Source organism: Fukomys damarensis, unplaced genomic scaffold, assembly GCF_012274545.1.
Source record: "Fukomys damarensis isolate Sample0158 unplaced genomic scaffold, DMR_v1.0_HiC HiC_scaffold_24, whole genome shotgun sequence".
In the NCBI taxonomy this organism is placed as follows: domain Eukaryota; kingdom Metazoa; phylum Chordata; class Mammalia; order Rodentia; family Bathyergidae; genus Fukomys; species Fukomys damarensis.
Genome location: NW_022900936.1, coordinates 10,443,249 through 10,466,587, shown reverse-complemented (window position 1 = coordinate 10,466,587; position 23,339 = coordinate 10,443,249). Strand labels below are relative to the sequence as shown.

Genomic DNA, 23,339 nt, shown 5'->3' with positions numbered 1-23,339 from the left:
TTTAAAGATACAATACCACAGATTATAAGAAACCTTGGAAAAAACTCATGACTCACTAAAAGTAAGTGGCAAAGGATAAATAACAATCATTTGCTCTTTGGAGGGTTTCTAGCATGATTATATATCTTCAGCATCCTCAATTTTTTGAACTAAAAAAAAAAATAGAGCACTTTTTGGTATTAATCAGCTTGAGAATATTTTCTCTATATTATATATCCTTCAGCTTTTATCAACGTGACAATACTCTAGCGAGTATCAACTGCTAAAAATATTCAGACAGTTTAGTCCTATTTAGTATCTATTTACCATGTAGAAACAGAAACTTCTGACAACTAGCTGGACATACCCATACATCCATAAAAATAAATATGAGTGATAAACTATCAATATACTTAAGGAATACTGGCAATACGTAATATTTTTATATTTGTGGTGTCTCCAAAGTTTAAAAGCAGATTTTTAAAACCTCACACCTTTCTTTAAAACTCGTTAGCATTTTCAGGTTAACAATTTACATAAGGCTAAACAATGAAAGTATTATCTTTTTAAAACAATTTTTTTAAATGTATGAATATAATAAAACTAAGTAAAATTATCATCCAAACTTAAAAAAGGGATTTATCTCACAATATTGTTCCCATACACAGTACTTCTTATATAATCAGGAGAAATCTCTCTGATGTGAGAGGACAATTGTCTCTGAGATAGTAGGATTTCAGCCTGCAGAGGCAACAGCACTGTCTTCTGTGAGACACTGAGGAGGTCACTCAGCAGTTCGGCAGTTTTTACTTTGGTGGAGCCCGACCCACCTTAAGTGATCCAGTACTGACTGTGATCAATAGAAATATCTAATGAATATCTAGGCAGTAAAGAACTACTACTCACATCAAGAGGAACTAAGAATTAGTCTGTTTATTGGAAATCATGCTCATGTCTATGACTTAATCTCTCTCCAGGAAGTAAAAGCCAAGACTAATTTATTACTGTGAGCAATAAAAAATAAATTATTCTTGTTCATCTTAATATTTATGAAAAATCTAAAGTAAATTACGCATTTAAAAGCCACAAACTTTTAACATCAACATGAAAAACCACTTGAAAATGCCCCCAAAATCTCTGGTATGGATTACTCTTTGAGAATTTTTGATCTAAGTAACATATCAACAACAGCAACCTAAAACCATCACAGCCAAATGTTACATGAATAGTTTGAGACTTTCATTGTTGAAGTCATATCTCAGATGCTATTAATACCAAATGACACAAATAAAAAGAAAACTAAAGTTCATACTTTTTTCTTATAAAAGCTAATCATTACAGTACACGTGTTGTAAGCCTGTATCTATATGCAAAGACAACAGCTAATTTAACACTGAGACTTACTTGGGGCTGTGGTGAAGACTCTGAAGGCAAGCCCTGGGATGACCTGCTCCGAGGCGGGGGCTGGGGTGGGGTTTCCAAAGTGGGCTGGGGGCCAGGCTGAGGCATGGGTGCTGCTGTGGGGACGAGAGGCTCCTGGAACTTCGGAACAGGTGGGGGCAGGGACGGCTGAGCAGAAAAAGCAGCCTGAGGCTTCAGTGGTTCTGGAAGGAGTGTTGAGCCTAAAACAGTGATGGCCAGTAGTTAATTGTATGCTGAGAACTGTGTTTTTTCTTCCATGAAATGTCAGGACATTCTCATTGCCTATCCTCCAACAAGTAGCCCCATTTCTTGTGGTATAAAGAAGCAAGACTGTCCCTTTTTGAACCAGTTGTGGGAGGCAGCAGAAAGAAAAACAAACAAACAAAAAAAAGGGCAAAGGAAAAAATAAAACCCAAGTGGGATTTTCTTTCCTTTTTTTTTTGGGACAGGGTCTTGCTATGTAGTCCAGGCTGGCCTTGAACTATGTACCCCAGGCTGGCTTTGAACTCAAGGGGATGCTTCTGCCTCAGCCTTCAGAGTGCTGGGATGGCAGCATGCCCAGTCCCAAGTGGGATTTCTAATACAGTGTCTACCTTTCGGTGCCTCTGGTGGCTTGCTTTGGCTTTCTGGAGTCAGTCTTCCAGCAGACGCCCGAGCATGACTCTGGGGGGCGCTGATAACTCCAGCCCGGGGTGGAATAGTCTGAAAAGGAAAATGCCATGCTTGACATATTTTTCAATATGCAGGATCCTGTGAGATAAATGCTTTTTCATCTCATTTACTCTCCTCTCTGGCAGTATTCCCTATCTTGACATTTTGCTGTTTGGAGCCACATGGTGGTAAATTTTTTTACTTCTGCCTGGTTGCTGTATGGAGGCAATTAAGCACTGTAGAGGTATTTAATTAAAAAAAGACCCCTCAGATATTATCTCATCATTCCTATGGTAGGCAGGTAGTATTTTTATTATGAGCCAGGGTCTGATTCAGGTCCAATGGGGTACAGGGCAAAGGCTCCTGGTCATATGCAATGTTGCCTTCAAGGAAGACACAGACAATTTTGCTTTGAGGTTTTTTTTTTTGAGGGGGGTGGTTTGAGTTTGACAAAATTTATTGGTTATTTTAGTAAAGACATTCATCTTAGTCATTTCTCTCATCTCATCTCATTAGTATTTCATTTGGGTCAAGAAAAGAGTACGCAGGAGAGGGATGTTATTTTAACAAATAGTAAAATGGACAAAAAGGAATAGTTTGCCTACATAAAAGTAAGTTAAAGTTAAATTCATGTATCCTGATATAATTAAATCATATAAGAATGAGTAGTTCTATATACATTTCCATTGTTTTACTTGGGGCTTACTCTAAATTTTAATGTAAAAGAACAACTTACTAGGCATATGTGCAGTTTCTTCTCTGGAGTTACCACTTATTAAGATCAGCAAGTGACTGCCACCAATAAAATAACCTGAAGCTGCCTCCAAATTTAACATTGTAGGAATTTTGAAGGAAATCACTGTTATCATTTTTCTTTTGTCTGTGACTATGTTTTCAAAGATGTGTTTAACTGTCACATTAAAAAAGTTCATATACAATACAAAAACACAAAACACACTACAGTACACAATCTAACAGTGTATGTGATGAACAATTCCATAAAATGTTTTAAGATGCATTTTCTTTTTAGTACCCACAATATGCTTTTGAGAGGCCAGTGGACAGTATGTATACACTTAAAATAAGCAATATAATTGTTCAAGAAATATTGTAGTGAGTTCAATTTAAAATGGATTTAACAACTTAGTAATGTAAATATGTAGACAAAGTTACAGAAAATACATCTTATTGTTTTCCATCTTCTACAATGTTAATTTTTTTTGGTGTTTATACCTTTAAAAAAAATAAAAACAAGCCAAAAACGTAAGCATTATGTACATTTATATTTTTGATGGTGGTTTGTATTTTAGTTTTTTTTTGTACTGGGGATCAAACTTGGGACCTTGCACTTGGTAAGGCAGGCAGCGAAACCACTGAGCTAAATCCCCAGCCAGTGGTTTGTATTTTAAAAGAAATGGCTTCCTTATGCTTTTCCTCAAGTTCTGGTGGAAGTGCTTACAGGAACTAGCTAATAAACAAATAAAAACCAAGAGAAGCACATTCAAAATACTGATTTACCTTGGTAGCAAACAGCTGTTCTTTGAAGACTAATGAGGTAGACAAGACCACTAAAGTGAAATGGGCTATTTCAAATACTTGATACTTCACACTGAAATTTTTTTAAAAAACTATTTTTTATAAAAGAGCTAAGCACCGGTATCCACCGATAGCAATGAAGTACTTAATAATATGATACCAAAACAAATGCCCATAAGGAAAAAACTATTTTAATTTTATCTAAATTTACTTTCAGTCAATAGTCCAGCAACATTTTCCTTTCAATACGATGCTCTCCCCTTTCTCTTATAAGGCTGTTTCTGGGAGCCAGACAGTTTAGGTAATGAGGGAGTTAATTTAGGAGTAACTGCTTACAGTTTTAAATAGTAATTTTTTGCTTCCCTCTTAATGTGCTAATAGTTGTGTCTAAAAAATATGCAATTCTTAAAAAGGTACCACTTCTGATTTCTTTCTTATCTGTAACCTTTGGAAACTCATGAAAGTATAAAATTAGCAAATGTCTTGAAATCTGTATATAAAACATAAATTACCTCTAATTTCGAACTCTCATTAGTGTACCAATCTTAAAAAAATGAAAAAGAAAATGCGGCTCCAAAGATAAGTCTTTATATCATTCGTGAAAAAAGGAAACTGTTCCTTTTAACTTTACACCCACCCCACAGCCCAATTCAAAACACATCATTTAGCTGTCTTGGTCATGGACATTTCCAAGATGAGATTCTATATTTCGTTCCCAAAGCTTCTGGTTATCAGAAAACCCATGCTTTCCTTTATTGCAAGAGTTTGGTCCGGCTGATGCTGGTGTATCCCTTCCAGTATTCTTCATCCTCATCTTTGCTTCCGGAGGCATTTCCTCCATCTTCATTAAAAGCTGCTGCTACTGAAAGGCTTTTTGGAGCAAGAATTGGAACAGTTTCTTTAGGCTTACTTGATCAAAGTTTGATGGACATAATTGATGCTTTCCTTGTTGTCTGACTACCTATGGCAAATCCAAACTTGGAGATCTTTGTAGGCTTTGTTGGGAGGTCTGCAGCTTCTTCTTCAGCTGATCGCTATTCAACACTGAGACTGGAACTTTCCCCTCCATTACTGGAAGAAACAGTCTTAATTTTCACAAGTTTTTTTGCTACTTCTGGTCCTCCGGCAGCTCCAGCTCACTTTGGCTTCTCGGGCTTCTCCTCTCCCACCTGCTTTGGTTTTCTGAGACAGAGTCTCACTATGTTTTCCAGGCTGGCCCTGAATATACTGTGTAGCTCAGGTTGAACTCAAACTCATGATGATCCTCCTGCTTCAGCCTCCTCGGTGCTAGGATTACAGGCATGTGCCACCAAGCCCGGTTGTGAGACAGGGACAATTATAAAGGGTGTGAGGAGATGGAGAGATTCATGCCTGAGCAACTAAGACACTTCTGAAAAGCCACACTCTAAGATACTATTTTTAAACACAGATATAAAACTCTCGGGCTGGGGATTTAGCTCAGTGGCAAGTGCAAGGTCCTGAGTTCAATCCCCAGTACTAGAAAACAACAACAACAAAAAAAACTCTTGAACAACTCAAGATTCCAAATAAAATACACCAGAACACTACTGGTGAAAAATATTTTTTTTCTCTTTCTATATGTTTGCTTAAGATTCAAAGTCCACAATATTTATTTCAAGCAGAATATGAACTTTTTCTTTTTTTTCCCCCTAGGTAATGGGGATCAAACTCAGGACCTTGTACTTGCGAGGCAGGCACGGTGCCATTGAACTAAATGCCCGGCCCAGAATATGAACTTTTAACCTCACAAAGATCCTGACTCTCTTTGCCTGTCCTTACACTATTAAAAAAAAAAGCTGTATGCTGAGTGTGGTAGTGGGATCAGTGCATGGCAATTTCCATTTTTGTGAAACAGAGAATAGATATCTTCAGATGTACTTTATAGAAATTTCAAAGTACCATCCCACTGTCAAGTAAACAGCTACCTCAGAAAACGCAAAAAACCCCCCCCAAAAAAACCCCCAAAAAACCAAAACAAAACAAAAAACAATCTGTCTTCTTGAGAAGTAGTTTTGTAGGGTCCCACAACTCTACTTGTCAGTAGTGTGATAGCTCTGAATCCGTATATTCAGATATGGGGCTTCCTACCAGATGGGCTTAAGTTACTGACTACTGGTTTCCATTTTCTCTTTCTCCTTCTGATTGGCTGTTTTAGCTCAGAGAAAAGTTTCACTTGGGTAAATAATGGAGAAAATATGTGTATTAACAAAACATATGATAAGCATACAAAAAAGCTACATATTTATTAAGCAGAAGGAAAATCTTGCAAACCATTTGCTTTCCTATTTTTAATACCCTCATTTTAATACAATAACTCTACCGTATTTTTTCTACTAATTAAAATCCTTCCTACTGAAAGATAACTTGATGTCTACAATAATTATTTAGTTACAGTTAATGTAAATCATCTCCTCATATACTGGGAGATACTAAGATATTTATTTAGCAACCATAACGGTTTAAAGCATATCACTTTTATTCAAGTAATAGTTTAGTTATTTTGAAGAATAGGTAAAATAACATTAGAGGTGAAACCTTAGGTATCATCAATTCACTCCTTTTAGAGTTTCAGAAGCTGAGGTATTAGAGGGTCAAATGTTTTCCCCCATGAAACAAAACTACTTACTAGACAACTAGTAAGACTAGAGCTTGATGTCACCTACCGGTCTGGCTGTACTGGCTCCAGCAGGTCCTGGGCCTGCAAATCCTGCTTGAGATGAAGGCTGACTGCGTCCTGGAATGAAGACATTACATCCTATGTTGAAGGATTAAAACAAAAAATAAAAAATAAAAACCACAAAGTAAAAAATTCAAGAAACCGGCTATGTATATTCCAAGTGTCTATTTCATGGTCCAGTTTTGAAAGTGTTTTTACCTATATTTTCTTTCCGTGTTGTTCCAGGGCTTTTGGGTGCTTGGAAGCAGGAAGGAAAAAAATTAGTCGTAAGTAAGCAATAAAACAATACTGCATAAATCAGTTGGTCATTCTGTGTTATCACCAGCAGAAACGGGGGCCTGAGATGGTTAACAAATCTGTGCTTCGCTTTGGATAAGGATGAAGGGTACTGTTGGTCCTGAGTGAAATATTCCAAAGAGAGAAAAGCCAGAATACTTAGAGGCACTTCCTAGGACACGAGGCTAGCACTCAGTCTGCTGCCTCACTCTCGGGGTCACTTGGAAGGTGACAGTCCTCACAGAGCTCTCTCCATGAACCACAAAAACATGGTCAGCAGTAGGAATGGTCACAAGATGTGAACACTGTAACTTCTGCTCCTCAGAGCCTGGCAAACAAATGCTCTGAGCAGTAGGGAGGGATGGAGATTGCAAGTTAGATAAGAGGCTCCCAGGAGCACTGCTGCAGGGATTCATGCTGTAGGTATTACTGTGAACAGTTATTTTACAAAGAGATTTTTTTGATTTCTGTAATGAAATATGATTGAGATAGAAGACAGGAATGTACATATCTTACTATGAAATGCCCACCATGGGCTGGGGATTTAGCTCAGTGGTTCTGCTGCCTACCTCACAAGCACAAGGTCCTGAGTTCGATCCCCAGTACCAAAAGGGCATTTCTAAACATTTGACTTATTCTGAAAAAAAAAAAACTGAAGGCATTCTTCTTAAATAGTAATTTTACAACCTAAGTATACCTGAAAAATTTATGCAACAGTACAAACAACATACTGCACAAGTCTTGGGGAAATTAAATTGACCACCATTAGAAACCATACACATGACAGAATGAAGAGAGAAAAATACAAGGTATACATAAGGAGGAGATGGAGGGGACATTTACAGTGGGACTAAGAAAAGATTCAGTATGCCTTTAAACACTGGAGTGGCTGACATTTAGAAATCAAACAAGAGAACCATTTCTATAATGTAAAAGTCTTGTTACCTTCCATCTCTCTCCTAGCTACCCCAGGACTGGGAGGGGCTCCAACACCTTTTTAGAGAAAGAACAAAAGCTATGTATTGTTCAGGGCCCATAGCACAGAATGAAGAAAGGCAGGCACACAATTACTTTTGCACAAGGGTTCCTTCTTTGCTTTCCATCTCTTTAAAAAATATCAGTATAAACCAACGTGACTTCAGACCAAGCCCAAATTGAGTTCTCCTTCTCCTCAAACTGAATTGGGATGGCAATTTTCTTTTTTAATCAGAGCTTACTAAACTCAGGAAATATTAAACAGTTCAATGTCTTTCTTCTATGATCATCTTGTTCTTTACTGCTAGAATTATATTTCTACTATAAGCTCCAACATTTGTCAAAAGAAAAAAGATCACAAATGAAGTTTTAAATTCAATGAGACTATTTTTTTTGTTTTTGTTGTTGAGAATTGAACTCAGGGGCTCACACATGCTAGGAAAACACTTTACCACTGAACTACCATCACACTTTTTAATTTTTTTATTTTGAGATAAGGTCTTAAACTTGGAATCCTCCTCCCTTGGCCTCCTGAGTAGCTGAAACTGCAAGTGTGTGCTACTGTGCTTCACCATAGAAGACAATTTTTTTTGGTACCAGGGATCAAACTTGGGCCCTTGCCCTTGTGAGGCAGGGGGCAGAATCAGTGAGCAAAATCCCCAGCAGAAGACAAATTTTGATGCATTATATTTTTAAAACTCTAAAAGCGCTACAATGATTTTCCCCAAGGTAACTGTCTCAAAGGAATTACTGATTATGAAATAAAATAAAATATATTGCAAACAGTGCCCACAAAAGAATTATAAAGAGGAGTAATTTTTTAAATAAAATGTTTAAAAAGCTACTGGATTGCAAATATAATTCAACTTCCCACAAAATTATTTTAAAATTTATTTTCTACAGGTTGGTTTTCTAATTCAAGCAGAAGGTAAACAGAATTTATCATGAAAATATAAGGAAGAGTTTGGGAAATACTTGATCAATGGAAAAATTATTACTAGGCCATACCTCGTGGAAGCTGTGATACTGAAATGATTTAGCTATTCTTAGTACACAAAGTCATCAAACTCTATACACAAGCAAAGTCAGTCTGTAATAACTGAATGTAAACTCCTCAGGTGATCAGGCATCTAAGAAGAGAAATTACACCAACTACACATGAATAGTGGGCCTGAATAATATTACAAGTGGATTTGTACAAGCTCTTTTGAGGAACTGTGACAATCTGCCTCATCCTTCTGGAGAAACAGATTAAACAAACTTGTCAATTGTATCCCTCCAGCTGGTCTCTCTGGGTTTGCATGCCAATCAAACCAATTACACATTTTTTTTAAAAAAAAGTGATCAATTTTAGGGTCAAAGTTTCTATATTGAAAAGAAAATCATGGCATTCTTAAATAAATGATGCAGGGGTTTTAAAACAAGTTATAATAAATATAAAATAGATATATTTCAGATGATTACCTACATTCCCAGAAACTTTGCTACCCTACTGACTTTTCCACTAGAAAAGGAATGTACTGGAGAATCACTCATCAAGTACTTGGGAAATGTTCTGTGTCCACTGTATCTGAAACCCTTTTGAAATTAGTATGACTGCTGGTACTAAATCTTTGTGACCCGACTTATTAAAAAAACAAGCATATTCAATCTTGTTATGTAGTTTCACTATGTCTTCCTGGAAGACAGAAGCTCTCATTACTTGTATTCACAAATAAAGCAAAGTTGTACACTTTCATTTAAGAGAAATATAATAGAAGTTTAGAGTTATTTTTAACGTGTAGCATAAATGTCACTTATCTTGATTTGTATCAAACAAACCTAAAATGTTTCTCAGTTAGAGAGATCAAACTGGAAAAGATTAGTGAACCAAGACTCAGACAGGATAACAAATGTAAATAGTTACCTCCAAATTCCTTTCTAGCAGGTGCAGGACTCCTAGCCCCTTATAGTTCACAAGAAAATATGCAGCAGAAATGAAATGACATTAAATAAAGAATTAAATGTCAAGATTTGCTATAGTATTTATGGTAACAAATATCACGTTGGAATTAAATGTAAGTATCTACATACTATAAAGAAGCATGTATTCATAAAAACTAAAGTAACAATACAATCATATTTAAAAATATTATTTATAGAAAACATGTCAAATAATGTGCATGCTCTCCAGTTCTAATCATAAAGTTTACAAAAATTGGTAAATTTTAATGATTTTATGAAGCCAGAAATGAGAATTAAAAAAAAAAATTAAACCTAGTTTTACCTAAGAACAGTTTACATGCCCACCTACATCAAATTAGCAAAACTAAAATGAACCCCTCTTGCACACTGGTATGAAGGCAGCTATGAAAAAAATCTACCTGCTAAATACATTTTACCTGTCCTGTCTACCCATCATGTTTGCTGAGAAAAGGTGAAAAAGTAGCAGCAATGATTAAAATAATAATAATAATAATAATGATAATGATAATAAAACTAGAAGCTAGTGATATGAAAACACATAGAGCATTCTAAACAGCGGAGGAGGAATTTCAGTCTAGCACAATGGGAAATTAGAGCGGCTGCTCACCTGAAGGTGGTGGCGGTCTCTGTGGGGGAGCAGGGCGTGTCGGGGGAGCAACTGGCCTGGGAGGGGGTGGCCGCTTGGGCTCTAGGGCCTGGGAAGATTCCTTGTGCTGCAGCTGGGGCGCTGGCTGACTGTCCACAGGAGAACCTGGACAAGTACAGTTGATAAGAAGATCAGGGACCAAGTGGGCACTAGCAGAAGGCAAGGTACTTTGTATACGTGTACAATAAATATTCCATTTTGTTGATTTTTAAAATGTGTTCACTAGTGTAGAGAAAGAAACAGCACCCTCTTTCAGTAGAAATATCAAAAGCCGTCCAGCATGGCTGCAGACACTACCTCTGTGCTGACTCATAACTAGGCCTCCATGTCAAAGCTGACTTACTGAGCAGCCCTATCAAGAAGGCAAGGACTTGGTTTAAGTCACGTGCAATCTGCTGGAGAAAGAGAAAGAGAAAGAAAGGCCCATAGTTATGGATTCTTACTCTAGACACAGAAATCTGTCAGCTGTGAGACTCAGAGAGACTGTGACTACACAGAAAAAGGACTGAGAAAACTTTTCATCAGAGGCAGTGGTGTCAATGAGTTTCCTCTGCACTGATAGCTTATTGCCTGCACCTTCTCCCCTCTGTGTTCAGGGTACTCCACATATGGGCACCAAGTTCAACACACTGGCTCTCTAGAGTCCAGCCCACTGGTGGAAAATGTCATAACGAAGCTCTGAAGTATGGTACACACTCTGTGAACTCGGAGGCCCCGGGGTTCTTGATAGAGCTCGACTTGGCCTGATGGGAAGGGAAGGTACAGGAGCCTCTGCTATTGTAGGTGACTGGCAGGGACTTGTCCGGGGTGAAGAGCTTGGGGAAGTGCCGAGGCCAGAACTTGAGGATGGCTGCAGATGCTGAGGAAGAAGTTCCTCAACTTCAGCACTATAGTCATCAACATCACCTAAGGAACAGCAAGAAAAGATGATGGCATTTCAACTTGATCAGAGATTTTTCTCACCTTAAAAGGGCTTACAGAGATTCAAATATACAAACTAAAATAACACACATGGATTAAAGGATACAGTTGTGTATCATTTATATGTATACAACTACAATTAGTACACACATTCTTATGGAAAATGTAAAGATACCTATTACCTCAAGCAACTAGGTGCTGAATGGAGTAAAAGGCTTTCACTGTGCCCTGAGCGCAGAGCAGTGTTGGGAGGCTCATAAGGTGACTGCTGTCCCTCCAAGTCTATCTACTGTGCTGTTTGGAACCGCCCCACTCCCTGGCTAACCCAGGTCCAGCCAAATAGCAAGTCAGCTCTTGGACAGCCACACACCTTTTCCCTGGAGGTCTTACCCAGTCCCTCTATACACCACACAGACCCTCTCTGCTTTAACTGGACACTGCCTCTCCGCTAAGTCCTCAACCCACTGTCCGAGGACTACAAAATAGGATCTATGTGTCCCTTGCAACCTAATTCCAACTCCAGAACATTCATCTTACACCTCTGGAAAAAAAAAAAAATCTATTTCTCTGAAGCTTTGCCATCAGGAATTTATATAACACCCACTACACTACTTCCTGTAGTCATCTCCAGCTGCCATCAAGGACTAAGTAAAAAGTAAGACACAAGTTGGGTTCTATCATCTTTCTGTGACAGGGCAGGCCATGTGGACAATGCATCCCCCTGACACTCATAACCACACCCCAAATACCAAGCACAAGTACTGCATCCTGACAACCTGCAGCCTGGCAGTTCCCTCCCTCAGTCACTTTTTCCTCTTTCCTCTTCAGCAGGATCCAGGCTCGATCCCTCTCATTTTGACCCCCGTCCAATATGCTCTCTTCTATACCTCACTTCAGATTCTATGGTTCTTCACTCAACCGTTCCCTACCCTCATGACTCTTCTGTTACCCTTGTCACCTTTGTCACAAAACTCCTACTGTGCGTCAGTTCCACTGCTTGATCTTTCTGTGATTACACTTGGCCTGCTGAATGGTGCTGCCTAAGAAATCACACAGCCCTCATGATGATGTCTGGGCTCCCAAAGTTGCTTGGAAATGACATGATTTACTGATTACCTCTTCCCCTCACCCCTTCTCCTCAGGAGTTTTATCCCTAAGTTTTTCAACTCTTCAAACGTGGAGTGTCTCACTCCTGCAGATAATTTCAACACTTAAACTTCATAGTGAACAGAAATCTTAAGATGGAGGCATCCCCTTCCTCCAGCCGTCAACAATCTGCAAGCTGGAATCTAATCAGACGGCTGGCATTCAGGTATCTGTGGGTGCAATGAAAGCACTCCTACCCACCCCACTTCTCTCAGTGACCTTGCTCTGTTATTTGCCAACCTTTTCCAATATTGCCGGCTCTTTTGCTTCTACCAGCACTTTCCACTAGTACTAAGCACCTCCAGTCTCTCCCATTTACAAACCACCACCTTTGGGTTCTCAGTCTTTCATGACCAACTGTCCTTTTCTCCCTCCCCCTAGTCTTAGCCAAGCTCCTTTACAGAGCTGTCTGCAGTCATTTTCTCTACTTCTTCATTTTTCACCCATAAAAATTTCCACCACTGGCTTCATCACACCACTGAAATTACTTTGGGAGTGTGTGTTTGGGGTCTTGAGGATTAAACCCAGGGACTTTGCACTGAGCTACATCTCTCAGCCTCCTCGTTTTTTGTTGTTTTCAGTCTTGAGACAGGTCTTACTAAGTTGCTCAATTGCCCAGGCTGGGCTTGAATTTGCATTGTATCCAATCTCAGCTTCCTAGAGTTCTGGAGTCACAGACAAGTACCACCACACCCACATAAAATTCTCATGAAGGTCACCAGCAGTTTCCCTTCCTGTTATCAAATCAGAAGGACAAGTTCCTGTCCTCATTTCCTCTCATTTTTCTGTGGTACAAAACACCATGGGCTCTACAGCTTCCTTCTTACATTTTCTTTCCTTGGTTTTTAATCAGCAAAGTTCTCTTGGGCTCTTTGACATTTCTAGATGTTCTTTTTCATTTTCCTTTCATATTCACTTCCGTCTGTTCCTCCATGTCTGATCCCTGGACTGTTGATTCTTCCTTACTCAATTCACTCTCCCAGTTTCTGCATGATCCTACCAAAGTAATAAACACTCCCAGCATCATTTGCCATCAGAGCTCTCTCCTAAACATCACCCATGTATCTAACAGCTGACATCTGGACCAAATGACCTCACGGACGACTCAAACCCATCCTACCATGTTCTTCCTGCATTTTTTTCTTCATTTATTCTCTCACAAACATACTTCCATCATCAGCTTACTGCCAGTTCTCCCCCTTAGGCCTACACATGTGCTTTCTCCTTGAGTCATTCCTTTCTACTTTCTTTAATCCAATTCTCCCTCAGTCTTCCGAATCTCAGCTTAAACTGTTAATTCTTGTTTTGCTCCCCAAACCCAATTAGGCAACTTTTCCATGAGCTGCAAAGCACTATTCATCATCACCTTGATGTCATTCTATTATAATGCCTGCATACCTGTCTATAATACCTACTGAGCTATGAGTTCTAATAAGGCAAGGACCATGATTGATATGTTTCCAGCAGTTGGCACATACCTGGAACATGAATCCTAGTTAGTATGGCTATGTGTATCTCAAGGAAAAGGACAAAGATTAACTTGGATACTAAGACTGATGGGAGGGAGACTCCTCTAGTACTACAAAAGCAAATGTGGCCAACAAACTAACCTTCCATGTCGAAATCTGCTGCAACCTCAGCATCTTCACCCAGCAAAGTGGAGCTTGTTGATGAAGGCAACGTGACACTGATTTTCTCCAAACTCATTTCTTCTTCCAAATTTTTGATCCAGTCTGGACTTTTTAAAGTGATAGTTATAGTCCGATTCAATAGCTAATTGAGAAAACCGATATAAAATTTCAAGTAAACATTATGTTGTACTTTCCACAAATACATTTCTACAGAATTTTGAAAATCTTTCAGGGAGCAGGATGAATACTTATAAAAACCTAGACTTGAGGGTAAGAGGCAGAGTTGAAAAGAAAGGACAAAGAACAAAACAAAGTAAATTACCAAGGAAAACAAAAGAAACACTCTAGTGAGAAAAAAGAGCTGACATAGAATGTCAAATTGAGGAAACCTAAGCTAAAATTAAATTTTAAAATCAGTAATTTTCATGTAGTTAAAAGACAACAGTTGTAAGAAAAATATTTGCAGTATATAAGACATGTAATTAAAACCTGTAACATAAAGGGAGCTTCAGGAGACTGAGCCCACAGTGGAAAGATGGGTTGGAACTGGGTATGTAGCTCAGGGGTAACACAACTGCTTGGCATGTGTAATGGTCTAGGTTGTGACCCATAAATAAAAAAGACTTAGGACTGTGGATTTAGTTCTGGTTGGGCTGCTTGCCTTGCAAGCACAAAGTCCTGAGTTCAATCCTTGTACCCCCTGCACCAAAAAAAAGATGTAACTTCCAGCAATCACTATCTTAAAGCAGGAATGATACACTACTTCTCAGTCTTCTGATCATGAAAGTTAAAAAAAAAAAAAAAGGAGGTTACAGAAAGGTAATCCCAGGTACAGTATAACTTGACAAAACCTTTCTGAAGGGCAATTTGGTGACAAGTATCAAAATGCAATACTGTATGTCCATATTCTTTGACAATGAATTTCTATTTCAAATTTTATCCTAGGGAGTAATAGGATAAGCCTGGAAACTTGAGAGGCACACAAGGATTCCCTGGAATGTTGGTATTAATAAACACTAGAAGTAATCTAAATGTTTATTAATAGAAGTTTGGTTAAATAACTAAGGTAGCTACATAATGAAATTTAGTGTACATGGAAAGTTATCTATGATATAGTCTTAAGTAAAGATGGCAACTTTAATTAAACACTTCTAAAATGCTTCAATATAATGTGTTTGTTATCTATGTAATAATTTTACCAGGGCTTTAAAAAGGTACTAAGAATGAAACCAACAAAATAAATTCCTAGAAGTCATGAGCAACTTCCTTGTTTTCCTGTAAATAAAGCATTTTCTTCTTTGATAGAAATCTTTTGCACTATACATATAAGCCAGAATATCTAGCGTAAATTAAAATTTTAAAACATTTTACATTACAAATAACAGAAATCAAATTAAGAAGTGAATTTATTTTAGTTTATATCAATGGTTAATATCTCCAGGGAGGCGCAAAAGTAACATTATGTGACTGAAAATACATTTATATACTCTTGCTGCTGTATGCTTATAAATATATAATCTTCTCAGACAATTACTCAGAATGGTTTAGAATCAACAAATCTTCCTTACCTCTTTACCATTTAGGCTCAGAACACTCAAGGCAGAGCTTCCTTCCAAAAATGTAACCCACATTTTATCTTCTACAAATCTTTAAGAAAAACAATTTTTAAAAACATAATTAATTTCTTATATATAACTAGCCCAGTGATTACTGGTTAACAGAGGCCTAGACCTGGAGAGGATGCTCTTTCTCTAGCACCATTCCAATCTGTTTCTTTCAAACACTATGCTAATAGAAACAACAGGCCTTACTCAAAGTGATTTGACAAGGAGAGTAAACTGCAGGACTTGATCACAGTCTTCTGACCCCAAGTCCAGTACTATGTAATCTCAGTGTCTGACTTCCCTGAAGGACACTTTGATCAAAAAATGACACAAAATTCAGTGAAAATGAAAACAACCCAAAAATCCTAAAACCAAAAAATGATAACAACAAAAGGAACCCACGTGGTCTCAAGGAGATTTTGCTTGTGGTCTTGGTTCTTAGACACTGACAATTTCTTTTCTTTATTTTTTTTTGGTACCAGGGTCCTTGAGCTTGCAAGTCAGGTGGCGAAACTACTGAGCTAAATCCCTGGCTAGGCACTGATAATTTTACTCTTTGGTTCTCTATGGTCTTTTCTAGGATTCTAAGTTTATAGTTTTGAAATAAGAATCCTCCAAAAGGGGAAAAAATAATAATAAATTAAAAGGATATCAGATGTTCTGAAGAGGATGGTCACTGATATATAAGGTTATCATGCAAAAAAGAATAAAAAAAGCTCTCAAGTCTTATTTACAGGAACAATTCTGCAAGTTGAACTCCTTCAAACTGTACAGAGAAAATGTACAGTACACCCCCCGCCCCCGCTCCAGGACTCAAAAGTACACATTATGGATCTTAAGAGCATTCCTCTTCAGAGGAATTTTATGAGTATACAAGTACTCTTAACTTTTGAAATCAAAGGTGTTGTCACTGCAAACATGACCAAAGTAAATGATTCAATTTCTTAGGCTAAAGTTATGAAACTGCAGGATGGCTGTCATTTGAAACACATAACATCTTTCTTACCTAAATATCATGAAAAAGTCTTTCTCGGATTATTGGTAATGGAGGATTACCTGCATCCAAAGGTTATAATAACCCATAAGGCTATACCAGACAACCCAAATTCAAAACATTATTTGTTCTTTGATAGTGGTACCAAGGAATCTGCAATCCTAGGGCATTGCTAATCTCCTGGTCCTTATCCTCAATTAACAAAGTGCCCTTCACACATGTCTAACTTTAAATAAGGGATCCTGATTCTTTCTCACACCCATGGATCTATGTAGAACTTTTTAGAAACTGCATTTTCATCGAACTTTCACTCACTATGGTAAAAATTTCTAGACGCTCTCATTATATAAGTACACTTAAATCTGCACATTTTCGAGGAACCTTTTATTTAAATATAAAGACGTTTACAGATTGCAGTAACTTCTTAATGGTTGTATTATTCTAAACCAAAAGGTAGTAATTCCATCTTACTGCTTATAGTAGTCCTCTTCTTGTATAATTTCATGGTCTGCTTTTTCTTTATCAGTCTGGTTACTGTAGGGTTTAAGAGCTATCATATTCTAGGTGTGCAGACAGCCCACAGTTTTATATTAGACTACAACGTATTTTCTTACCAATAACTTCCTAATAATGATAGCATTGTGAGGAAAACGTGGCTCCAGTTTTGAGCTAGGAGAACCCAGTGGGTTAGAAAAATAGACAGGTCTCTTTTTCTATTTTCAGTCATTTATCCCTTATAAAAGGATTCTTTCTAGCTCTGTGCAGTATTTTACATTTGCTATGAAGACATTTATCTGCTTTCCTGCTGCCTACTCACTCAGTGCACAAGATGTTGCAAGTGGTTTGGCATTTCTGCTCTTGGCAAAGCTTACTGTCATCTGTAAACCTTGGAGATCTCTCACTACGTACTTCCTAGAGCCTTAAAATTTTGGAAATTTTTTGTTTTGTTTTGTTTTTTTAAAGGTTTAAGGCAGATCATCACCAAAAGGCTTGCTAGAGGTTCAAATACAATTTCCTCTCCATTTGCTTCTTTACTCTGTGAAAAGAACTAAGCAGTCCTAGGCATAACATTTACTCTACAGAAACCTCAACATCTTAAGTTGGTGGTCCATGCTGTTTAGAACCTGGGGACTCACTATGCTCATCTTCCCAACTAACACAAGCAGGAGCCACATCTTCAAATTCTCTACTCTTCTATGGCGCCTACTATAGAGATTTGCCCATCAAACATGTGTAAAACATACCTTAAATAGCAATAAACAACACAAAAATAATGTAGTAATACTTCTTTCCCTATAGAACTCAAAACATACACGTGCACCATTAAATCTCTCAAAACTGCTGTACATATGGAAGAGAATATTTTTAAAACAACGAAAAAGGCATCTGCTTCTGCAAGGGGCAGATGGGTAAGTCATAGGCAAACAAGATTGGAATGGATGACTCCTCACAGCTCATCACATTTCTGCTGGTTAGAAATTAAACTTACTTATAATTACTTTAAACATCAAATGTCTTAAGCCAAGAGAGGAAAAGTACCTCCACATTACTTTTATCTCTCCTTAAAAAAAACCCAAAATTATCAATCACAGCTTCATTTTTTTATAGGGCTTTTTTATATGTTCCATTATATGGGAATTTTGAGAGGTTTTCTCTGTACTTGCACATATTTTTGTCTTCAATTGTTCATATAAAAGTTTCATCTCAATTTAAGAAAGCTTAAGTACAGAATTCAATTTTAAAACCTACCAGCTCTTTGAATAGAATCTATAGTATAATTTTCCTTTGGCTTGGAAACAGAAATCCCCCTTCATTATTCAAACTCTAAATAGGTGGTTTCTGACCTAGAACCTACTGTTTATGAATCATGAGCTACTTTAGGATAAAAAATATTTTGCTCACCTTATGAGTATAACTTCACCAAAATTTGCAAACTGCCGCAGAAGTTCATCAATCAAAGCATCATCGAAAAAATTACTTTCTTGCAAAGAACTTTTGATTGAGACCAACACTGTACCATCTGGTGGACCCTGAACTGCAATTACTTCTTTGTAAATGTTTTGTCTCTCTTCAGCTTCAACTTCAAATATATCTATATCAATCAGGGCAACGACAGGCCTTAAGACATAAAGGAAGACAGATGCATTAGAATGTTTTAAAAAGAATTATTTCAAACTTCAAGCACCATGAAGAATACTCAAGACTATTTCAACCTGTGGTCAGAAGTCTTCAACTCAGCTCTTCCATAGTGCAGCAAAGTGCCAGGAGTCCACGTGTAGAGGATTTTGCTTTCATCTTGAAAGCTAGCATTTAGAAGATCTAAGTCTTCGGCTGCAATCAGAACAGAAAGTGCAAGAGCATTATGAGAAGGGAAGATCATGTGGAGTGAAGAGGCATCTCCTTCCTCAGTGTCAGTTGTCTGGGGCTGGAATGCTAGATGTGCAATACAGGCAGGACAACCAGATGCTTCTTCAAATGAGCAAGTTTTTCAGTACACAAAATCCTTTACTTTTTGTTTTTCACTTAGTGAAAATTAACATGTCATACTCCTAAGATTGATTAGATAGCATCTCCTAAGTAACTCAACAGAGGAGTAGCAGCTCAGCATACATACAAACCACTTTAGTAATTCAAGTAGTTAACAATCAACTGAAAATCTCACAAATACGTTTCCTTGCTCCTTTTTATTAAAAATTATGCCACTGAAAAAAAAGAAAAATATTTTTAAAATCTACCTTATATTTAAGTTGTATTACACTCCAGATAAGCTTTTTTGAATACAACAGCTCTCTGACTTGATAATTGCATTATTCCCTTTTTCCTCACAAAATCCCCATTAATTCATCTAAATAAAGTCCATTTCCCAACCTGATCTATCAAAAGGCCACTTCCTTCTTCTCCAGAGGACACGGTCTGTCCATGCAGGGGTGCGACACTTCTCACTGGTGTCATAGTCATCAGAAAACAAGTCATATTTATAGGTCGGAGCAAAGGTAACTTTTCCCTCTAGAAATCCTCTGAAAATCTAAAATAAACACATATAAAGTAAGTTATTAAAAAATGAATATTTATGTTTTCAGGCAGCTATTCAGTAAGTGTTATTATGTGTGGGATACTCTGAGATGAATTTGGACTCATCTATGAATATTTCCTACTGATGGAATAGAGCTTAAAGCAAACAACTCAAAGATACAGCCTTTTTTACATCACTAACCTTCAATTAACATGTTCCCCCAGCTTGAATCACCAGTGGTGCATGCATAACTGACTTACTGGGAAGCACGGGACAGTTCCATCGGGGAGTACAGACAATGGGGCAGCCACGCATATTGTGAATGTGTTAAGCAAACTATGAAAACATGAATAAGGGACCCCTTGTCCTTGTGCTATGACAGACATTTGGAACTGAATGGGACTTGGGAAATCATACAGCCTCATATCACCAGAACCACTGAGCTAAATCCCTGACCCTGTCAGGAAGTTCTTTATCGGTTTATCTATAGATTATATATTTAAGTATAAATGGCCTTCAAGAAACTTCTTTAAAAATGATGAAGGAAAGTGTTTTATAACTCAAAATCTTTTCTCAGAGCAGATATTTTCTCAAGTATGTATATACCTGTCCAGCATTCTTCTGATTAATAAGCTGATCTCCTGCTATAAGGGAATCCCAATTTTGCTGCCTTATGAGCTCTTTAACTTCTTCATTAGGGAGATCAATTCGATAGTTGAAATCACCACACCAAAACACATAGTCATGGGAAAACAGCAACCTTCCCTGTAAACAATGAGATGGAACTTTAATTCAAAATAATTTTTAAAAATGTTTACATTGTTTCTTGCCTCAGATATATGCTTGCCTCTTCATCTAGGCCTATTTCTTTAATATAATGGTATTGTGAAATATTTATTTAGGTCAATGTTGGTGATGTTTCTAAGAATGATCTTAAATTTTAAAAAATCTAATAGAGAATCTGGCATAAAGTACACTACTTCAAAGCCTTATCTTTGAGAATAAGAAGCTTAAAAAAAAAAAAAGCAGCAGAAGTTTACCATGGGAAAACTCAATTTTCGTGCTATTTCTATAAAATCTTCATTTCTTTCTTTGACTTGTGACTGTCCTGCAGCAAAGTGGCTACAGACGAAGCAGAGGCTGGTGGTGTGGAAGAGCATTCGGATTGCAACTGCTCCCTTATTTCCAGTCGCACCTCCCATCCCAGTCTTCACAGTATCAACTGCCACATCCCTTTAAACAGAGAATTCTAAATGGAAGACTTGACATTTCAACAGTTTCATGTGCACAGGAAGTGAGAGGACCCTACATTACATAATCACATCATAACTACATGTCACATGGTACTTTGAGCGCATCCTTGTGAAACAGGGCAGGGAAGGTATTAGTCACTCAAATCAGACACATTTTAACACAAGAACTATAGGTTGAGTTTTTCTCTGAAACAACAAACATTTTAGGCCTTTTTCTTTTTACTTAATGGTAAGAAGTAGCTTTAGGAGAGTGTTCTGTTTACTGACCTGATAAAAGGAGCATGCTGTGGCCTGATAAAAACAAACAGACAGACTCCCACCAACTGCTCAGAAGCCAGCAGCACATACTTGTTGTCTCTGGAGATTGTCTTCTGAAGTTCCACAGCCCAGAGCTTCTGATTTGTTGTGCTACCAGAAAATTAAAGAGGGAATCTTTAAAATATTAAACTTCTATATAATCAAATTTCTTATGACTGAAATCTTTATGCAGGCTGTTTTCTGTTTCCTTTAAAACAAAACAAAACAAAAAACCACTTGAAATTTAGCCAAAAGAACATCACATTTTAAAATCTAATCTACAATTACTTTACAAACAACAAAAAATCAGCTGACTTATTAAATGGTAATTACAAGGTGAGTAATCTCAAGCCTGTACACTTTACTTTTTTGTAAGTATTCCTTAGGGTCATGGAGAAGTACGCGCTTCCAGATGACTCCCCCAATTATTCTGAATTATAATTAATGTCTTTTAAAAAATTACTATGGAAAAATTTAAATATACACACAAAAAAGATAACTGTAAAGTAAACTGACATAATCAGAGACTACTACATGGACACTGAATAAAAAAAACCTCTTGGATCCTTAACCTGTTACTTATCAGAAGCATGATTTGTGTTTTCTTCTGAGGCAGTCAGGGACTTAAAAGTAATTTTTGCTAAAAACTGTGACTCTTCTCTTGGGCCTACAAATACCAATTAGGTAACTAAAAGTAAAACAAAGCTTGATCTTCACTTTTGTATCTTTTATTACCTTAAAACTCTGGAAAAGGTTATGTTACTCATTTAGGGAAAAACAACAGAGCAAAGATTATTAGCCCCAGCTTTACTTAGCCTATTTTATCCCTATTCAAGGCACAAGACACCAAGATAAAAGTGACAAAGTAATTTTCAAGATTCACAGGGACATTCGATTACCAGCTTTTACAAAATCCAGTTCTAGACCTTCCCTCTCAGTGCAATGCTTAGAAGTCTCCACTGATCTGAACCGGTAGTCACCTGGGTCCAAGGAAAAACAAAGTCTCATATGACTGAAACCATTGGCAAGCAGAGACAGTCACTTCACGGAAACAGAATCACCTCTCAAGACAAGAGAATTTCTCCAGAGGTAGGAAACCAGGAGTGAGATAATGACCAACCAGATCCGGCTCACCTCAGCTAACCCTTCAAAGCTGGACTGCTTTTGTGGGTGGGGTGGGCCAGTTTGACCCTCCTCATCAGACTGCCCCCTCCACAGCTACTACTGAAGGTGGAGTCCTTTCCCATCTCCTCTTACTTTACAGCTAAAGCTTTTATATGTAGATCATACTGTCAGTTTTATTTCCATTGTCACTAAAGAAAGGGCAATCACACTAGTCAATAACAAAACCATCATACACACATTATTGGCTTCAACATAAACATTCTGCCAATCTATTTTCCATCCCTCTTCCTTGCATTTTTTTGTAAACCTAGAATGTTTTAGATCGAATCTAAGACATATTTTGCCTGTAAATACTGCAATAATGTGATGGGATATTTTTACTTTTATATAACCACAGTGTCATCGTCACAAATATTAACAATTTCTTAATACTAAGAGTTCATATTTTGATTTCCCGAAAATGTAAAAAAGTCTTCTCAGAAAAAAAAGCTTAAAGAAATAAAACAAACTGTCTTCTTGTAGCTGGTTTGTTTCTTTAAAACAGGGTCCAAGCATGGCCTATAAAATGCATTTGCTTATGTCCTTGTATCTCTCACCAATCCCAACTATCCCATTTACTATGCCTCCCCTACCCCACTTTTTTAAAGAACTAAGCTATTTACTGTCCTGTGAAATGTTTAACATCCTGGATTGGGCTTATGTAATCCCATGGTGTCTTTAACTTGTCTTTGTCATTATTTCCTTTAAACTGCTTGCTGCAGAGGCTGATTAAGAAACATGTTCACTTTTATTTATGTGTTCAGGGTGGCAGGAATAACCTCTGGGGTGGTGCTGTGCACTTTTCACTGCATCATGGCAAGAGATGCATCACCTCTGCAGTGTTACAAATGGCCAGGTGCTCAGGTGCTGAGTCTAAGGATTCAGTGTCTACTGATGAACATCGCTCAGATCATATTTCATTAGGAGGTATAAAATGTTGATTTTGTAATTTCAGCATCCCACAGGCAATTCCTCTGCGATATTGTTCATAAAAGAAAAAAGAATAAAGGCTTGATTCTATTTCTTTATTTACGTATTCTCACGGTACAAGTGTGAGTCGACAAACCTCCAAGTGAGAAAACAGTCTTCTTTCTCATTATTCCAGATCACACAAATGCTAAATGGTAACCAGAATATGAGCTCACATTCATCTATCTAATACTGTGCC

At 37.5% G+C, this 23,339-nt stretch overlaps 1 protein-coding gene and 1 pseudogene across 16 annotated transcripts in view; both read right to left on the bottom strand.

Annotated features, from left to right (window-relative positions):
• The window catches only part of Synj1 (synaptojanin 1), an 88,031-nt gene that overhangs the window by 6,076 nt on the left and 58,616 nt on the right, over positions 1 to 23,339 (bottom strand). For 6 of the 16 annotated variants that reach the window (XM_010608638.3, XM_033767997.1, XM_033767999.1 and 3 more), the window contains 16 exons: positions 20,978 to 21,118; positions 20,498 to 20,690; positions 20,064 to 20,222; positions 19,313 to 19,469; positions 18,658 to 18,775; positions 18,347 to 18,562; positions 15,415 to 15,493; positions 13,826 to 13,988; positions 10,845 to 11,054; positions 10,110 to 10,253; positions 9,444 to 9,482; positions 7,508 to 7,555; positions 6,485 to 6,523; positions 6,273 to 6,364; positions 1,995 to 2,103; positions 1,384 to 1,601 (listed from right to left, as the gene is read on the bottom strand). In XM_010608638.3, coding sequence (XP_010606940.1) covers positions 1,384 to 1,601; positions 1,995 to 2,103; positions 6,273 to 6,364; positions 6,485 to 6,523; positions 7,508 to 7,555; positions 9,444 to 9,482; positions 10,110 to 10,253; positions 10,845 to 11,054; positions 13,826 to 13,988; positions 15,415 to 15,493; positions 18,347 to 18,562; positions 18,658 to 18,775; positions 19,313 to 19,469; positions 20,064 to 20,222; positions 20,498 to 20,690; positions 20,978 to 21,118 — 2,125 coding nt within the window. The remainder of the gene's footprint in view (positions 1 to 1,383; positions 1,602 to 1,994; positions 2,104 to 6,272; positions 6,365 to 6,484; positions 6,524 to 7,507; positions 7,556 to 9,443; positions 9,483 to 10,109; positions 10,254 to 10,844; positions 11,055 to 13,825; positions 13,989 to 15,414; positions 15,494 to 18,346; positions 18,563 to 18,657; positions 18,776 to 19,312; positions 19,470 to 20,063; positions 20,223 to 20,497; positions 20,691 to 20,977; positions 21,119 to 23,339) is intronic. The other 10 variants (XM_033768003.1, XM_033767995.1, XM_033767996.1 and 7 more) reach the window with 6 other exon arrangements.
• LOC104851450 lies at positions 3,766 to 6,017 on the bottom strand (annotated as a pseudogene).